Here is a 17,217-nt window from a genome sequence, read left to right as displayed (position 1 = left end):
TCTAAAACTTAGACACAGGACTCGCTCTAAATCTACCGATCAGAGAGAGATAGACGCACATATCATGTACCAATAGATCCAGAAGCGACAGACTAACTGGATTCCCTCCTATTCGTAACACCACGTAGCCAACCTACGACTGCTCCGCCGACGGACTCCAGTCCTGTCTAGGAGTTGAACCAGTAACCACTGTTTGCCCCTCACCTGCTTCTTGTCTTTCTATTCTTTCCTTCTCTCTCTTTTGTGTTTTGTGTTTTGTTTTATTTGGGTTGTTACTTTCTTTGACACTGTGCCACAATGCTAGAATATCACAACATCATAATAGCGATTGAATTATTTGGGAATAATGTTTTGCTCACCTATGATTTGAATTGTGTATGATAGTAGATGTAGGTAGAAGTAGTTAAAGTCATCTGCCCAGATGCCACCTTAGTCATCTGCCCAGATGCCAATGAACTCTGAACTTGAACACCATGAACTTGACCACTATGAACCTTGAACACCATGAACTTGACCACTATGAACCTTGAACTCTATGAACAATGAACACTGCCTGTTTTAACCACTGCTTTTGGTCTCAGGAACACTTGGACTGTCTCACCTCTTCAGGTTTCCCCACCACATGGATGCACATGCCAGCCCTTGGTTTGCTCTAAAGACCGAAGCCAACATCTCGCTCTTCAGAACAAAGGGGGGATGTTGGGCTCTGACCATGTGGCTTAAACACGTGCTGTGGACAAAGAAAATCAGGCCTTAACTTTTTCAAGCAAAGGTCTCATCCTGATTTGTAGTTGATAGAGCAAAGGGATTTCACACTAAGGTGTGAATTCCCCCCCCCCCCCAAATAACCATGGTAACCGCGGCAATCTCATTGGCCGAGAGCCAAGAGACCCGAGGACCCCTGTGGTTCAGCCGATGTTCTATAAAACTCTCTGCTGCCCCCACCTCAAAGCTTTTCCCCTTCGACCTCGGTTGAGTTAGGAAGCACGCAACCGCTCTTCACCCGGACCTTCGTCCTGGACGCATGAAGACACCTCGGCCTCTCCTCCCCCCTCCAGCACGCACGAGGCCACGGGGAAACAACGGCCCTTCTCCCCTCATCAAACCCTGACAAGCCATTTCGCTGGACGAAACAGCCCGCGATCACGAATCTGCTTCAGCGATCCGTTCAGTGCTTCCTGCTCCTTTTCCTTTTTGCGCACACCCCGGCAGGAAGACGTCTAGACCTCTCCTGACCGATGATTACCGGGAGACCTACGTACCACGTCGTCTCAACCGAAGTTAGGTCATCCTCCCTGAAGCGAGGATTGACCACGTCTGCGTTTCGCTCCAGAACGAGCTCACGCCACGACGGGCCGAAACAGCGCCAGCTCAAACGCCGCGCTGAGAAGCCGCCCCCCCCCCCCCCTTCCTCTCGAAGAAAAAGGACAGCTTTGCCACGAACACTTCCAAGTTGCAACGAAGCATCTACAAGTAAGATTCTTGGCATTTGGGCATAGCTTAGCTTAAATTAACTTAAGTTTAATTCAGGCCATTCATTTATATGTTGATATTCCCGTGTTTTTGTGTGTTTAAGACTGTCGCGTGATATTGAGGTATTACGCAATCATTACGGAGCAGAGAAGCTCCGCTGTATGTGTGTATCAACTATGACTGTTCGCTTGGGATTTATTTGATTTCTTTTCATTGGTTTTACTACACTTCGTGTAGTATTCTCTGCTCATTAAATCAGCTCTGTGAGTGAAGTGTGGAATCTCGGCTATTGTACATAACTGCTGGCAGTTCTACCGACAACGGCACGTTATGTACGATACGCCAGACACCCCCATTATCACTACAACGCGGACCGCACGCAGAAGTCTGATCCATGAGCCCCCACCTTTTTTCTCTTTCCTCCTTTCACGAAACACACATACACATAGCTCCTAGCTCTACCCCTGGGGAACCTCGTTCAAACGAGCGCCTCCCACACGTGCTGCATCGGCACACGTGAATTACTTACAGCAGCCTAACTGCCATTTTGTCCGAGTTACTCGACTCCGCCATCTTTGTAGTTTTTAGCTGTAGTTCTTAAGGCCCCTCCCCTTTGGCCAGCGTCACTCGACGCCGCCATCTTTGTAGTCTTTAGCGTAGCTGTAAGACTCCTTCCTGTTCACCCACAGACCCACACACACACATACACACGCACACACAGACATACACTCTCATCCATTTTATTCATTCTTTAGTTTAGGCATATAAAATTGTATGATAACGTTTGTTGGTTGCAATATTAATTGATTTGATCATTTATTATTTTGATTCAATAAACTCTGTTATACTTTCAGGAGCAGTCGTCTGTGATTACTTGTGCATATGTATTTGATAAGACTGTATGTAGTAGCCTGTGCTCGAACTTAAAACCTTCACTGTCACTGAATGTATAGTCATACGCAGACTATTGACATTATGAGTGACTACTAATTATGAGACTTAGTTTTATCGTTTGGTTATTGGTCCCTGTTCGCAGGGTGGTGCCCCGTTTATATTAATAATCATTAATAATTGTTACATACATCAATAATCCTATTGATGTCAAGAATTCAGTTTCTTAAATGCTGATAACCCAAACACGCTCCCTTAGATCCCAACACTTTCTTGCAGGACCGTGTGTGGGATTGCATTAGGTTGCACGGGATTTCCTGATTTTGTGTCCACAGCTTTGGCGACGAGAACGTAATGGTTTGTAGAAAATGACTGAAACGTGGTCTGAAACCTAAATGACACAATTAGGAATACACTTGACCGCTATCTTTGTTTACTATAATTAAAAGAGAAGTCGTAGTTTTGCTGCACTGAAAACTTAATTTAAGCAGCAACTTAATTTGCCGAGGGGTTTGCTGGTAATATTGCGCACAGTGTTAATGGATGAGTGGGATCTACTTTCTCCCACATGGTATGGAGGAGACGTCTCTTGACCGAGGCAGCGCAGCACTCGCGCGTAATGAAGGAAAAACCAACGAGGCATTTACATTCAACAAGTTGTGCTCCACGCCTCCTCATTCCACCTCCGGAGAGAGACGAAGCGAGGACCGCGGCCGCCGTTGTCGTCGACTGGATTAAATTAAAAAAAGATTTATTCAAAAGAGATAAAAAAAATTAAATAAACAACAAAGGGAGTGAGTGTGTAGCCCGAGGGAGGAGAGGAGCGACGGTGAAGTGACAGACTAAAATGAGATTTTATTCTCTATGGTCGACTGTTTAGAGGGGGGGGGAAACTTATCACAAATGTCACCATCTAGGCTGGAAGCGAGGAGAAACCCAAGTTTTTGAGGCCCTGATAAGGGAGACGGCGACATAAGAGACGATGGTCTCAATCCTTCAGCATTCCACCGCCTTGTCAGGCCCACCCATTCACCAGTATTAGATGCCCCCCCGTCCCACCTCAATTCTGCAGGGACTCTGGAAAAACACAGAGTGACCTGATTCAACAAAGAAGTCCAAAGCCCCACCAAAGGTTAGCACTGACAGGAGGTTTAGGGCCGCGCCACTGTTCTTTCATTCCCCGTTCAATCTTTGCGCATAATCCCACATCTATCATTTTCCTTCATGCCTGTCAGCTTGCATTTCACAATAAAGCCCCATCGGGTCACTGTGCACAGACACACACACACACACACACACACACACACACACACACACACACACACACACACACACACACACACACACACACACACACACACACACACACACACACACACACACACACACACACACACACACACACACACACACACACACACACACACACGAGCTCACTCTAATTCATTCATCCTCACACACAGACACACGTTCACTCTTACATACATGTGGTGCAGTAAAGGTCACGCATTCAGTGCTGGACAGTGTGATAATGCATCAGACTTGGATAAACAACTAGTGGTGAAGGTGGCAGGATATAAATCAGGTGCAGGGAGAACGATACGGTCGCCTCCTTTTTCACAGGCAACTGGGAACTCTTATCTACAGTCAGTGTCAAAGTGAATAAAAGCTTCTGCGTGATGTGTATGCGCGTGTCGAACATACCGCGTGATTACATTATCTGTTACGTGTTGTGTATATTTACGTATATATGCGGAAGAGCTGTACGCCAAATGTCTTTTGCACAGGTCGCTGGGAGCAGGTTTGATACCCTGCAGGTTACGATTCATGGCAACAATTTCAAACACTCGAGGGGTCTTTGTTTCCAGTAGTAGTGCAGGATTTGTTCCTCACTTTCGACAAAAGTTGTCCATGTGTCCATCATAAAATGCAAAAATGTTTGGTTTGTCAGGGCACAAGATTTTGAAGCATCTTGTAGAGATGAGATTTATTCTTTCTCATATTAGTTTTGCTCTGGCTTCCAACACTACAGCTGTGAGAAAGTGTGAAAGAAAGATATGCGTGTCTCATATATATATATATAATATATATATAATATATATATATATATGTGTGAGTGTATGTTGTAATGAGGTCACAGTGATGTAGTAGCGTTCCGGTTGGGAGAGCGCCATCATTCTCAGAAAACTCTGGTGGGAATACTGCAGTAGAACAGCAGCGAACAGCTGTACGGCACACGCGCACACACACGCGCACGCGCACACACACATGCACACACACACACACATGCACACACACACACGCACACGTGAAATTTACATGTTACATGTTTTTGCTCAGAACGTCTGATCCCGATCCGGTTTCAAATCAGTCATTATTTCCCATGTTGGCTATGACAGCGCATCAACCCAAAGAGCCATCACAAGAACAGGTGCTGCATATTACTATGACACATGCATTCCTGACAATTCCCATCCACTCTTGAGATCTGATTGTCCTGATCTGAATGTCACAGTTTTGTCCGATATTCCAAACTGATCTTACACCACATGGGAAACACACCCTAATTAAAACTTGCAAAAGCACACTTACTGATATGACCCTCGACAGGCAGAATCCTCTGGTCCCTTATAATAAAGCGGAGCTTAATATCAGCCCTAACACTAATCAATCCCTGGAGTGCTACCACTCCCTTTACCGTGGCACTGAGTGGGGAAATGAGGACATTCTAATAAGAAAGATGTCATCTCACACACTTTTATAACACCCTGACATTAACATATCAAATGATAATTCTATCAAGTATGGATAAGGCCCCGGCTAACCCTCTGCTCTGATCCCCTCAATGCATCCCTGCCCCTGTCTTGTAACACCAGAGCTTCCCGCCATTTCATTAGCACACACACACACACAGATGCGCACACACACACGCACAGATCCCCCCCTCCCTCCTCTGCCTTTCCACAATTGTAATCCAGTCACAACCCGGCTAATGCACCTCCTATATAATCCAATCAGCCAATCACCGCTCTTCATGCAGAGGCCTGTGTCACATGACTACCCGCACGTTAGTCCAACATTCGCATGCAGTTAGCACTGTCATTCGGCACTAATGTTATTCCGGGGGGTTGTTTTTTTCTTTAATGTGATTTGGGAAGTCTCAGCTCCGGCTTCCACGAGTCTAGCGCTAAACCCCCGGTGTGCTAGGCTAATCACTTTCCAGCATTTCTGAGGGAGACAATGATCCCAGTGTTAGCGCTGGCTAATGAGAAGCTAACACAATTAGCCTAGCCTCCCTGGAGGAGAGCTCAGAGCTGGGGCCCGTTCTTGCCCCGCCTCCTACAGGCTGCTCATCCACTTTTCCTACATTACTATGGAGCCTAATGGCCTCTTATTAAGGAGACAGATGGAACACGGATGGGGAGGGATTCTGCATCTTCTTGAGTTACATATATGTGTCAGGTATGTGCTACATCCATGACTGCTTGGATGTTTACTGTCATTACCTCATTTGCTGACGACTTCAATTAAGTAACCATTCACTGCAAGGTGTGGCTGTGCCGTGGACTGAGTGAGGACCATACATTCACTCATGGTGCTATAATGCACTTTGCTTGCAAATAGATGCAAACAATCTGTGCAACATAGCAATATAAGAGAGGGAAAATGAGGAATAACTTTTTATACTTCCTCTCTGCAGCACAGAGGTTAATCTTATACTTTGCGTCTTGATGTGTGAAAAGCTGCTCATATGTTATAAAACTGCTACAAATGATTTAATAATCCTGTTTGACCCGGTTCCAGCTGAAGATTAAGTCTTACAAAAGAAACAACACCGAAGAAATACATCAACATGCGATCAAAGCTTATCAGTGAGCCACATCATCAACAGCCGCTAATGGACCGGGCTAATGTGATCCTGATTGAAAGACATCGGTTAGAATGTGGCTGGCATGATTCAATAGTGCATTCAGTGGTCCGCGTGGACTTCTAATCTTCAATGAATGCATCATTATAGATAACACACACATGGAGCTCAAAAAGAAACAATGAAAGTTCTATTTTCGGAGGTAAGCGTAAAGGACAGGGTTGAACTTTTATCAACTTTGGATTGACTGCGTCTGAACTTACTTGAACTTGGCATTCACTTGGTCGGCAGCTTCGTAATAGTTCTCTGTGGTGACCTTGTATAACTGAGCACTCTGCGGAGAGATGGGGGGAGAAAAAAAAACAAAACAGGAAGTGAGATAAATGCATGAAAATGTGATTGCAATCTAAAAAAAAAAAAGAAAGTCCATCCAATTTATCATCACCGCACATCCTCCCTGCTTTCAGGTTGAAGCTATTTAGGCAAAAGGAAAACATTTTCAGCAAAGTGACAGAAGGCTGCTAGTCAAAAGCGTGCAGACCACCAGTCAAAAATCCCCCAGTGACCCATAGCAGGAGCCCCTCAGCCTGAATTACCTCCTCAAACACGGCTGTATAACACAGCTCCTCCACCGTTTATACTCCTCGAGGAAGATCTGTTCCGTCAGCCCTCAGTGGCTGTCACGCACATTCATGACCAAATGCTGAGGGATTGTTAAATTTCATGGAAGGCTTGATTGAGTCGTACGAGGTTTGATCCGGCTGCAAAACAGCCAATGTCTGCCAATGCCTTCCTGCGAAGTACTCCACTTTAATCATAATATTACTGACTAATACTTTTACTCAGAAAGTAAAGCTCACACAAGCAAGCTGGACACCAGACACTTAAAACATCTTGCCTACATTACAGACACACTACAAATGTGACAAAGGTAAGCATCTCGGTCCCCATCTGCCCGGATTTAACCTTCTAGCAGTCCAGAAATTCCGATCAATAGGAATGAACTGCGCTGCTGAAAAGATCAATAGTCGTGCGTTGCCGAGCTAAAAGAAGATGGGACATGACAACGCTGACAAAAGGTCTGATACAGATTTGAGTCCTCTTCATTTGGATCGACGCTGAAGGTTCGCAATTGATTCAGAGTCCTTCACTTCACATTCTGTAGAGTTACACATGTAATTCAGAATGTGTCTATAATATATACTTCATAGATAGTATATACATCGAACTGGTTAAAAAAAATTGCTTGATCCTTTGCAAGGATGATTTCTTTCCCCTCTGATCTCTCTTGAGATGTCTCAAGTCCACGTGTGTCAAGTTTAATTGATTGGAAATGATTTATGCCTATTGGGTCCCATGAGTAAAAATTAAGTCATGAACTCCAAGAACCTCTCACATTCAGGAAGGAAGTTTTTAGGGTGTAAAGATCCTGCATGAAATATATAAAACAACATAGTGTGGAAACAAAATAGGGGTCCGAGTACTTAACATAGCCAGTGCAGCAGTCCCCCAGGCAGACATTAGTTTGTATGTTGAACACAATGAAGAAGTATGACCAAAGTTTAAGAGTTAACTTGTAAGCTCCTGTTGTATCGGTGCCCTCCTGGCCTTGAATCAAGTGGTTTCTGGTGAAGACAAAGAAACTGTCAAGAGCTAAGCAAAAGGATTTAAAAGAGAAGCTTATTCACAGATAAAAGGACTAAAAAGAGATTTTTTTGGGGCTGCTAAAGAGGCAAGAATAAGACTTCTCCTGGGCGCCGAAATCGAGCCATTGGAAGACAAAGAGAGAGTCGGAAAGAGAAGGATTTGGGTCTCTGTCTAGAATATTAAGTACAAGGTAATAATACCTCCCTAAATGGCCGAGCCGGCACTAATCAGCACCGTAATCCACCTGGAGGGCAAAAAGGCCGTGCGTGACCATGACTGCAGGACCACTCACAATACACACACACACAGCATGTGCACTCACGCCGACGCCTGCACGCACAAGGTACAAACACACAGCACGGGCACATGTGTGGACATGCTGCCAAATTATCTACACACATCCTGGTGGCTTTAAATAATCACACACACACGCACACACACACACACACACACCCAGAGAGAGCGGAGAAGAGAGTAATTTGTGTGATTACTGAGTGGTGTCAAATTGTGATTTGCTGCCGTTGCCCCAACTGATTAAGAGCGTAGCTCTGACCTTTTGGGGTTTTTTTTAGTCCAGGGAGGAAAAAAAAAAATCTTCTCAGGGACGGCGAAAACATAACCTCGTTTTGTTTCTGCAGCCCTCTGTGCTTTTTGATTGCTGTCAAGCTATTCTTCATCAGTGGATGAACAGCATTGCGTAGCTACAATAACCTCGTTCTGTGTATACGCCATGTGCAATCTACCTCTAAAAACAGTGTTTCGGTTTATTTCCATCCTATTTACTCTATGTGCTCTCCACTGGGTCTTGTAGCTCATCTGGAACCAAACACAATGCTGGTGGGGGGTGTCACAGACAAATTAAGTCATTACTGCTAATGCACTGCAGCGATATGGAGAAGATAGAAGCTGCACCGCAACACGGGCTCCTGCTCAATTTAAAGAAAAAAGCCTCGCATTTTTAATGAGTAAAACAAATAACTCCCTGTACTGATGGCTTCTTTCTCTTATCTGCTGCTGAGCAGGAGGGCCGAAATGGGGAGAAACCCCACCACGGCCAACATTGCGGTTCTGCGGAGCTCGAGTAAATGAGACTTCTGCTGCGTGCAACTTGCTCATAAGGAGAGCAAAGAGGCTGTTAAACCATTATTGTGCCTATCCTTCACACACATTTTAAACCAAAAGGTAACTAAATATGACCACAGGCTTCTCTAACCATGTGTTCAGGCAGAAGGCGAGGCGAATGTTGGAAAGATGTGATCAGACACTCGAGACTCCCACACAGAAGATCGGTCCGCTGCTTACAGCTAACGTCCGTGCAGTCGGTACATAGGATGGAAGACCAGTTCCCCCTTGTTTCCAGTCTGAGTGCTAAGCTATGCTAACCGGCTGAAGCTTAATATGTAGACACGTGAGAGTGCTCTCCATCTTCTCATCTAACTTTCAGCAAAAAATGCAGAAAAAATGTCCCATTATGTTTGTTATTCCTTAAGTTTAAAGGGGCAATTTATAGTGTTTAGTTTAAATCACCTTTCTTGCAAATCACTGTAAAATGAGTTCCAATTGTGGGGACAGAAAAATAGAAACACTTTATAATACAATGCTGACCAATACATTATACCACCCATAACTATGACCAATTTATCATCCTTTGAGTCAACACCTCTGTTATATAGTTTTAACTAAAAATGAGCCGCTGAAGGCAGACAGTTCAAAAGTTGCATCTCAGTGATATTGTAATATTTTAAGAGCCTGTGGAGCGTCACCGCTGTCGGATTTCTGTCTTCTTTTTTTTAAACATAAACTAATGTGCCGCTCTGCTGTTGTGAAATCACCATTCCTTGAAAAGACTTCCCGTTAAATCCCCGTGAATCCCATCATGCGGCTAGAACAGCGAACAGTCTCCGACACAATAACTCAACACTGCAGCACTCGGTCATGTTTTCACTCCGGATTACCGCGTCTCCAGTTATACAACGAGCAGAGCCAGAGAGACTACATGGAGCGCTTCACGGTGGAGAGAGAGGAATTCTTAAATAACGTCTTTACTGCTACAATACGGCAACAAGACCATCAAGACAACTGTTGTCATTTTTTGGAATTGTTTCAAATTTGTTTTTTTTACAGACAAGCAAAATGTATTTAAAATTTGAGCTTCAGTCTTCAGAGAGACGGAGGGCAAGAGATGGAGAGGGAGAGAGAAACTGAGGGGGGAGATGAAGACACCAAGTCAGAGATGGAGAAAGAAGCTATTACTGTTTTTTTAATCATCTTTCCTCCGCATGTCTTCCTCTCAGTGCCGTGATGCTTTGCTATGAGATGGCAATTGCTGCAGTGATTGTCCTCCATAGGAGAGCAGAAAAATCCAATTTCATCGATATACAAGGCGAAAAGAAAGACATAAAAAAAAAAAAGAATAAAAAAATAATATAAATTGAGGCATGGAGGAGGAAAAACAACAGAGCTCGAAAAAAATAAATAATGTGAAAAAGACAGAGATATATAGAGAGACAGATGTGGCCAGGGGGGAGGGCTTGATAAAAAAAAACAGAACAGGAAAAAACAGCAAAAAAAACACGGGCAAGTTGATTGTTAAATATGAGATGGTTTTACAGCAGGGCAGGGATCGAGTGAAAATTTAATAAATATACAGATATTGTTTGCAGGGGCTATTTGGTAGCTGTGGCCCCAATGAGCGGCGGCAGCAGAGGCAGCGGGCCGAGCTGCCTCGGAGCTGGTGATGGCCTGTCACTGGAAGCCCCTCTGATGAATGGCTATGTTGGATTGGAACAGACGTGTAATATATATCAGACCTATATTCTCTCTCTCTCTCTCTCTCTCTCTGTGTCTTTTGGTGCCTCTTTGTGCAAGATGCTGGGGAAATCCTGAGGTAAAGGGAGGACCGGCGCTGTGAGATAATATTAAGCTAGAGGTTTCCAAGTGAAATCACCAGAGCCTTGTTCACCGCCCACCAACAGGCTACTTGTGACTGGTCAACAACGGCGTGATTTAGTTCACGGCCACATATTTTAAGAGTTTATTTTATGCATGCTTCTACGGTATTTCAACTCCCCCACTTGTGGTAGGTGCTTCAATGAACTGTGATGGGCAGGGCCTTTTCACACGCCATTACTCGTGCATATTTAAATCAGCTATGATGTGATGAGGATAAAAAATATGATTGGTGTGACAGTCCAAAATGTCCCAAAAAATGATTTCATACTAGAAATTAACCCCAAAAATGGTTCAGTTCACCCTTCGCCAAACAACTTAGGGTTGCCAGCGTAGGATTGGACAGTGGCCTCTCTAGGGGAGGGGCTTAGCGAAGGGTCAGTTTGATCCGGACCGAGACGACCTCTTGTCGACTTTGATACACACTTGTCTTTGTTTGTATCTTCCTGTAAATGCGTGCTCTCTCTACTGTCTAATACAGTTTGTATTGAGCTCAGTCATCTGAAGTGGACGGTGTTAACCAAGCGGATGTTTTCAGAGAGTACACAGGAACAGAACATGCCACTTGTGACTTTGTTTGGTATGCTGCCGGGCTCACGTTGGAGAGAGGATGGAGTGAGGCGGGGCTGAGATGGGGCCAAATGGGGCCAGAACATGAAAAAGGAGCGTTATTAGCACAGTGCAAACTGACTGCACCCCCTACGGAGCCCCGGGCCGCTTGCTGCACACTAAGACAACATGCAATATGGCCGCCATTGATCGTCAGTCACGCGACGCATCACTCACCGTCACACAAAACGCGCACATGTGCGCCACTTCGGGTTTCGGCTCAGCAAGGAAGCCGGACAAAAAAAAGATAAATCGCAAAGTCTGAGGACAAAGTGCTTTGGAAATAGAAATGATTTATAATATAATTCCTGTGCATGAATCAATAAATGTTCATTTCCACAGACTGCCCCTTTGTCTGACGTTCCCCGTTTATCACCTTTTCTTTTACTATTCAGTGATTCGGGTTGTGGTGCTCTTTTAACCTTTCCTTTAAGACTCTCGTTCTTTATCATTTGATGACATTTTATCTTTTCTTCCACCTCCTTTTACTTTTGTCTCGTTCTTATCCTCACTCACTCACAAATGTCACTTCATCATAATTCCTGTGATAGCTTCGCAGGTAGACTATTTCATTCTAGTTTGTCTCCAGCTGTCCAGTCTCTTTATCTATCTCGTCTTTTATTGTGTTGAATCTCGAGCATTTCCTCTTCCCTTTAGCTTCTCTCTTTCGTACAGTATCTCTTTCCTCTCACTCTCCCCCTCTCTCTCTGTCTCTCTCAATCTTCTCTCTCTTTGAGGTGTGAAGGTGATTTGTTGACACTTTGATCGAAGGAATATTGACCAGTGGCCAACATGACTGATGGATGGTCAGAGTCTGAAGTCGATAATGCCTGTGTTAGTTGGGACTCATTGCTTCTGCCATCAGCGCTCACATTTTCTCCGTTGCAGGGCGGTGCAGTAGGACGACACTGTCCAAAAGGTGAAATAATGCAACACGAGCTGAGGAAATGAAAGAGAGAGGCTCAGCTATACGGCTGGATCAGCCAGCTTGCCTCCATCTCAGAATATTTCAAACATCTTCTCCTCTCTCCGCTACCCAACCGGAGTCCAACAGACCAATGCACATCCAATTACCGGCAGAAGTCCACTCAATACCCACTGGCTTAAGAACTCATCCCGAGTGAAGGAGGGAACAATTGCTTTGTTGACCCAATGAGGCTAACTGTCCGCTAATGGGAACGAACAAATCCACACGGAAAATATTAAACGAACGGTGAATAATTATAACGGTGCTGCTGTTTAAATCGGCTGAGAACGATATTTAAAAGCAATGTTGTAATAACGGTGTAAGACATAAGACACCACATTTCTTTCATCATGATATCGTTTGACATTGAGGGCCTATTGAAGACAATGCGTCCCCCTGAGTGTGTGATATTTTGCCATGCTTGTATTCATGTGAACTTCTAAGACGAAAAATATGCGAGTGCCTTCTTCTTCCTCATCGCATATCTGTCTATCACAACGGTGTGAAATCTCCATTTTCTTTCCGCCATAGAGAGCGTTCGACTTTTCAGCCCCATCCAAAAGGGGCCAAAGCTCCTTCCCAGCATGAAGGCATCAATTTAAGCGCATTAAATTTGGCCTTGTATCCTTCCCAAGATACACTTGTGATTTGAGAGCAGCATGAGGGCGTCCTTTTCATTTTGACACACTTTAACGGGGCATTTGACCCCGGTTTCCTGCCTTGCAGGCATCTCACTCTGGGACCAGCGCGGCGCTGCCCTTTGAAGTGGGCTAAGCACGGCAGCTGACCTTCGTCCCCCTCCGTAGGACAGTAGTTTGACAAGGACCATCAGGGTAGAGACATTTCCAGCAACAGGACGAAACACACACTGAGATGGAACCTTTTCTCCTTCAGGTGGAGGTAAGGAGGGTTGAAATTAAAAGAAAAGGGAGCGCCAGAGAGCAAAGGAGTCAGAGAGACAATCCGAGTGAGCGAGAGAGCGAGAGAGAGAGAGCGGTGTGCACCACACGGGGGGAAAGCATGGCGAGTTTAAGTTGAAGGATGAAAACAGAAACAGTGGGACGGAGGGATGAGGAAAATGAATAAATGTGACTGCACTTTGACTGAGCCCGTGGTGGCCACTGTGCACTGGATTGTGTGCATTAATCTGCGTGCGCCTGCTTACGCGTTCACACCGTGGTGCGTTTTCCGTTGCTGCGTGTCGATGATTTATGTATTATACATTCATAGAGGAATGTTATGAAACGTTTTGGATTCACTACTAGATAATTTCTCCAACTTTGTCAGAGAATTAAGCTCAGTGAACGGTTATAAAAGCTAAGCTGATTAATAGTGACACAAACATCATAAGATGATTCAGATCATCGCTTTATTTCTGTCGTAACTGGTTGAGCCTAGTTATGTGAGTTTGGTTGAACAGAACATTAATATCACCTCCGTCCACATACGGGTTTTCAGTTTTCAGGTTGACTGATGGTGCAAACGGTTTCTTACCCTCTCCTCCAGCCGAGACACCTGCCCTCTGTAGAAAGCTTCCTGCTTGTTTAGGTCTGCTTCTCTGGCCCCCAGCTGCTTAGCCTGACACACACACACACACACAGAAAAACCATCACTTGTGTGCTCAGTGGAGCAGTGCCAATTCTATGATACTGATCACAAAACGCACGCATACACAAGCATACATCAGAGAAGTAAAGAAGAGGGAACTCACACACAGGCGCTCTGTTTATAAGCATATATATATATATCGACGAGACTGTGAAACACTGTTAATTTAATGTGTGATCAGCGCTGTGCCTGCCGGCGTGCACATAGACGAGTGTTGCGTGTATGTGCACGTACAGCTCGACGTGTAGAAAAGTGCGTCCATTGTCTGTGAGACTGATGATGCCTCGGCATGTATCGTATGTGCGTCTTTGTCCTCTTGCGTTCAATCTTGGGCCAAACCGATATCAGGTCAAGAGGATAACATCAGCTCTCAATATATATATACCCAGCACTACCAATCTCCGCTGTCCTTCCCTCTGCTGTGACAGTCAGACTCTCTGGGTGATACGACCCGGACGCATCGCCTTCCACAAAGGGAAGAGCAGTCCTTCACACTGGGATAGAGGAACACGGACTCAAATAGAAATTAAAATGCTACTAATGGATGATGATGATAAAACACTGGGCATTTGGGACTTGTATCGCGCCAACTGAGAGGTGGTTATTCAAAGCCACAGTGAACTTTGGGACCCAACCACATTTGTATTGTTATTACTGCTCCCTTCTGTTAATAGGATTAGAAAACACGCTGAATCTCATCTACAATACGACAAAGCATTTGGAGGAAGAAAACTGTAAAAGGGGATCATCAAAAATATGGAAAAGCTGAAAAACAAAATTTAAAAAATGTGTCAAAGAGGCTGAGAGGGAAAAAGAAAACCTCGACTCTATGACGCAGAGACAGTGAAAGGGAACTGTAGAGTCTCACGGAAGGTAGAGACCTCCCGACTTACCTTCCGTCCAATCTCCTGAATGAGGGAAGCATTGGGGGGGGGAAAAAAACGAGAGATGAGAAAAGAGTGTAAAAGAGGCACTGATTCATCCATGAACTTCTTCAAAGTGACATTTGGAAAGGTTTGGTATTCAGGGGGTCGGGGTGACTGGCTGCCACATGGTTCTGCTTGAGCACTCTCACTCCGTCCTCTCCATCTCCTCTTGCACACACACACACACACACAAATACATGTGTGGTATATGACCATGAACTGTGGTCCCAAACCTTCAAAGACACACCGCCATATTGCAGAGGACTGTCCAATGTCAAGCATCCACGCAAACAAACTTTGAAGCCTTTACTTTCAGCACCATGAGTGTTGAAGGAGACTTCAACAGGAGACGGAGGGGAGTAAGAAGAAAACAACGTATGGAGAGGAAAAAAAACACATTGCATTACCCCGTCCAATCTCTACTCCTCTGATAACCATCTGTGTTTGGGCGACTCGGTGCACTGCAGGCGGAGCGGCGCGCTCTATGCATTGTGATGAGGAGTGTCACACCGGAGGGCTGCGCTCGCATGAGATGAGTGGTGGTGGTGTGTGTGGGGGGTGTTTCAAAGTCACGGGGATGCTCCAAGCTTACGCGCCGCAATTAATACAGAAACACGGGCAAAACACCTGCGCAGGCACACAGTGACATTATGCCATCCACAGGTCCAGACCAGAACACTCCACAGCACCACTTCATGGTATTCCTGACAACACTCGGTAAAGCAACACCACAACCTAACATTAGCCTGCCTCATCGTTCAGGCCAGACGATTGTCTCCACTGTGTCCCCCCCTTTTGCATGTCTCAAATGCTTTTTACGTGGCCGGTGTGATGGCAAGAGCTCAAGCGGCCTGCACTTGATGGAATCAAGTTGAACTTAAACCTGAGTGGTGGCTGAATGCACCCTGGAGTACACCCTTAAAAAGTCTGCAGCAAGTACGCGGGGAAGTAGCACCGTCTTGACCTTAAAGTGTGTTATCGATTCCAAGCGTGCAATCGGGGCTTCTGGGATAGATTGGCAAAGTTTTCGACAGGCCGTGTTAACGTTGGGCCGAGGGGCCAAAGAAAAAAAAAACCTGTCTCCCACAAACAACTCAATTTAAGAGGAATAGGAGAGGGATGATGGGATGGAGGGGAACACAGAGGAGAGGATTGGTAGTGTGGAAGTGTGTCCAAACTCAATGTTACGCTGAGAGGTGGCGACGAAAGACTTTGGCTTTGCAGATTGAAAGCCAAAGATGCACGCAGACGCCGGGACACAAACAAACGGCTCAGACACTGATCTGAAACGCACACATCAGCACAAACACACACCAGCCGGAGCAGCTGTACCCACAGAGAGCGGGTGGGGAGATAAATGTGTGCTGAAGGCGAGACTAAAGGGCTCGTTAAAAGAGGAGAGGTGGTGACAGAAATATTTGCCCAGGGATTGTCTTTTTTTTTGCTCACTTTTGCGTCTACGCGTAAGTCTGTGCATACATGGAGCCGGGCATGTGTGCAATTTCCATGCGAGCAGGTTGTCCCTCCTCTTTGACGACACACACACAGTCAGGATTACTTCTGACTGATTAACCCCATTCAGCAGACTTTAAAGATAATCTAATCATATCAAAGGCCAAACAATGGGACAGACTTCAACACTGCCCGTGCACCCTTTGTTCACCTAATGAAGAGGCGGTCACGGGTGGAAGAGGAGGAGAGCTGGGGTAAGTGTGGGGGGTGGTCGAGGAAGAGAAGGGCAGAACTGGACATGAAATGGGAAAAAAAGAAGAAAAAATGGAGAGAGGAAAGAACAGATAAGAGACAAAGAGAGGAAGAGGACGACAAAAAAAAGAAGGTGATTTATCATTGGCAGTGTCAAGAATGGAGAAGTGGCTGATAGATGGGGACATGGAGTCTGGGCCAAGTGCATCTCCTTAACTTTAGAAAGAAGTTAAAGAGTGGAAGTAAGAGGAGAAGAAGGGGACACCTGAAGCTCTGGTGACTTTCCAGCTGTGAAATCTTTTTTTATCTGAGACGATGATTTCTTAGTGGAAGCCAGAAATGACGAAAGAGTGTTTTATGGGCACTTTTATCAACGAGGACGATGTAATTCATTTTGGCGAATTTCCTAATTCTAATTCGACCTTACTCAGTCTAATTTTCCTGTTCAGCAACCCGTGAAAATACAAACACTCAAAAACAATACCCGACAGTAACCCAGTCCACACACACTGCGGTTTATAGCCCAGAAAACTACAACGACATCGGCAAACTTCTACGCCCCCCCTCCTGTATCC

The 17,217-nt window shown here is 45.2% G+C and overlaps 1 protein-coding gene across 6 annotated transcripts in view; it reads right to left on the bottom strand.

Annotated features, from left to right (window-relative positions):
* chchd3a (coiled-coil-helix-coiled-coil-helix domain containing 3a) overlaps positions 1–17,217 on the bottom strand; it is a 65,358-nt gene that overhangs the window by 16,124 nt on the left and 32,017 nt on the right. For 5 of the 6 annotated variants that reach the window (XM_079294365.1, XM_079294366.1, XM_079294368.1 and 2 more), the window contains 2 exons: positions 13,899–13,982; positions 6,496–6,566 (listed from right to left, as the gene is read on the bottom strand). In XM_079294365.1, the coding sequence (XP_079150491.1) occupies positions 6,496–6,566; positions 13,899–13,982 (155 nt within the window). The remainder of the gene's footprint in view (positions 1–6,495; positions 6,567–13,898; positions 13,983–17,217) is intronic. The other variant, XM_079294367.1, reaches the window with a different exon arrangement.

The sequence above is a fragment of the Melanostigma gelatinosum genome (assembly GCF_949748355.1).
Source record: "Melanostigma gelatinosum genome assembly, chromosome: 22".
NCBI lineage: Eukaryota > Metazoa > Chordata > Actinopteri > Perciformes > Zoarcidae > Melanostigma > Melanostigma gelatinosum.
Note: the sequence above shows the minus strand (reverse complement) of the source record. Positions and strands in the feature narration are given on the sequence as shown.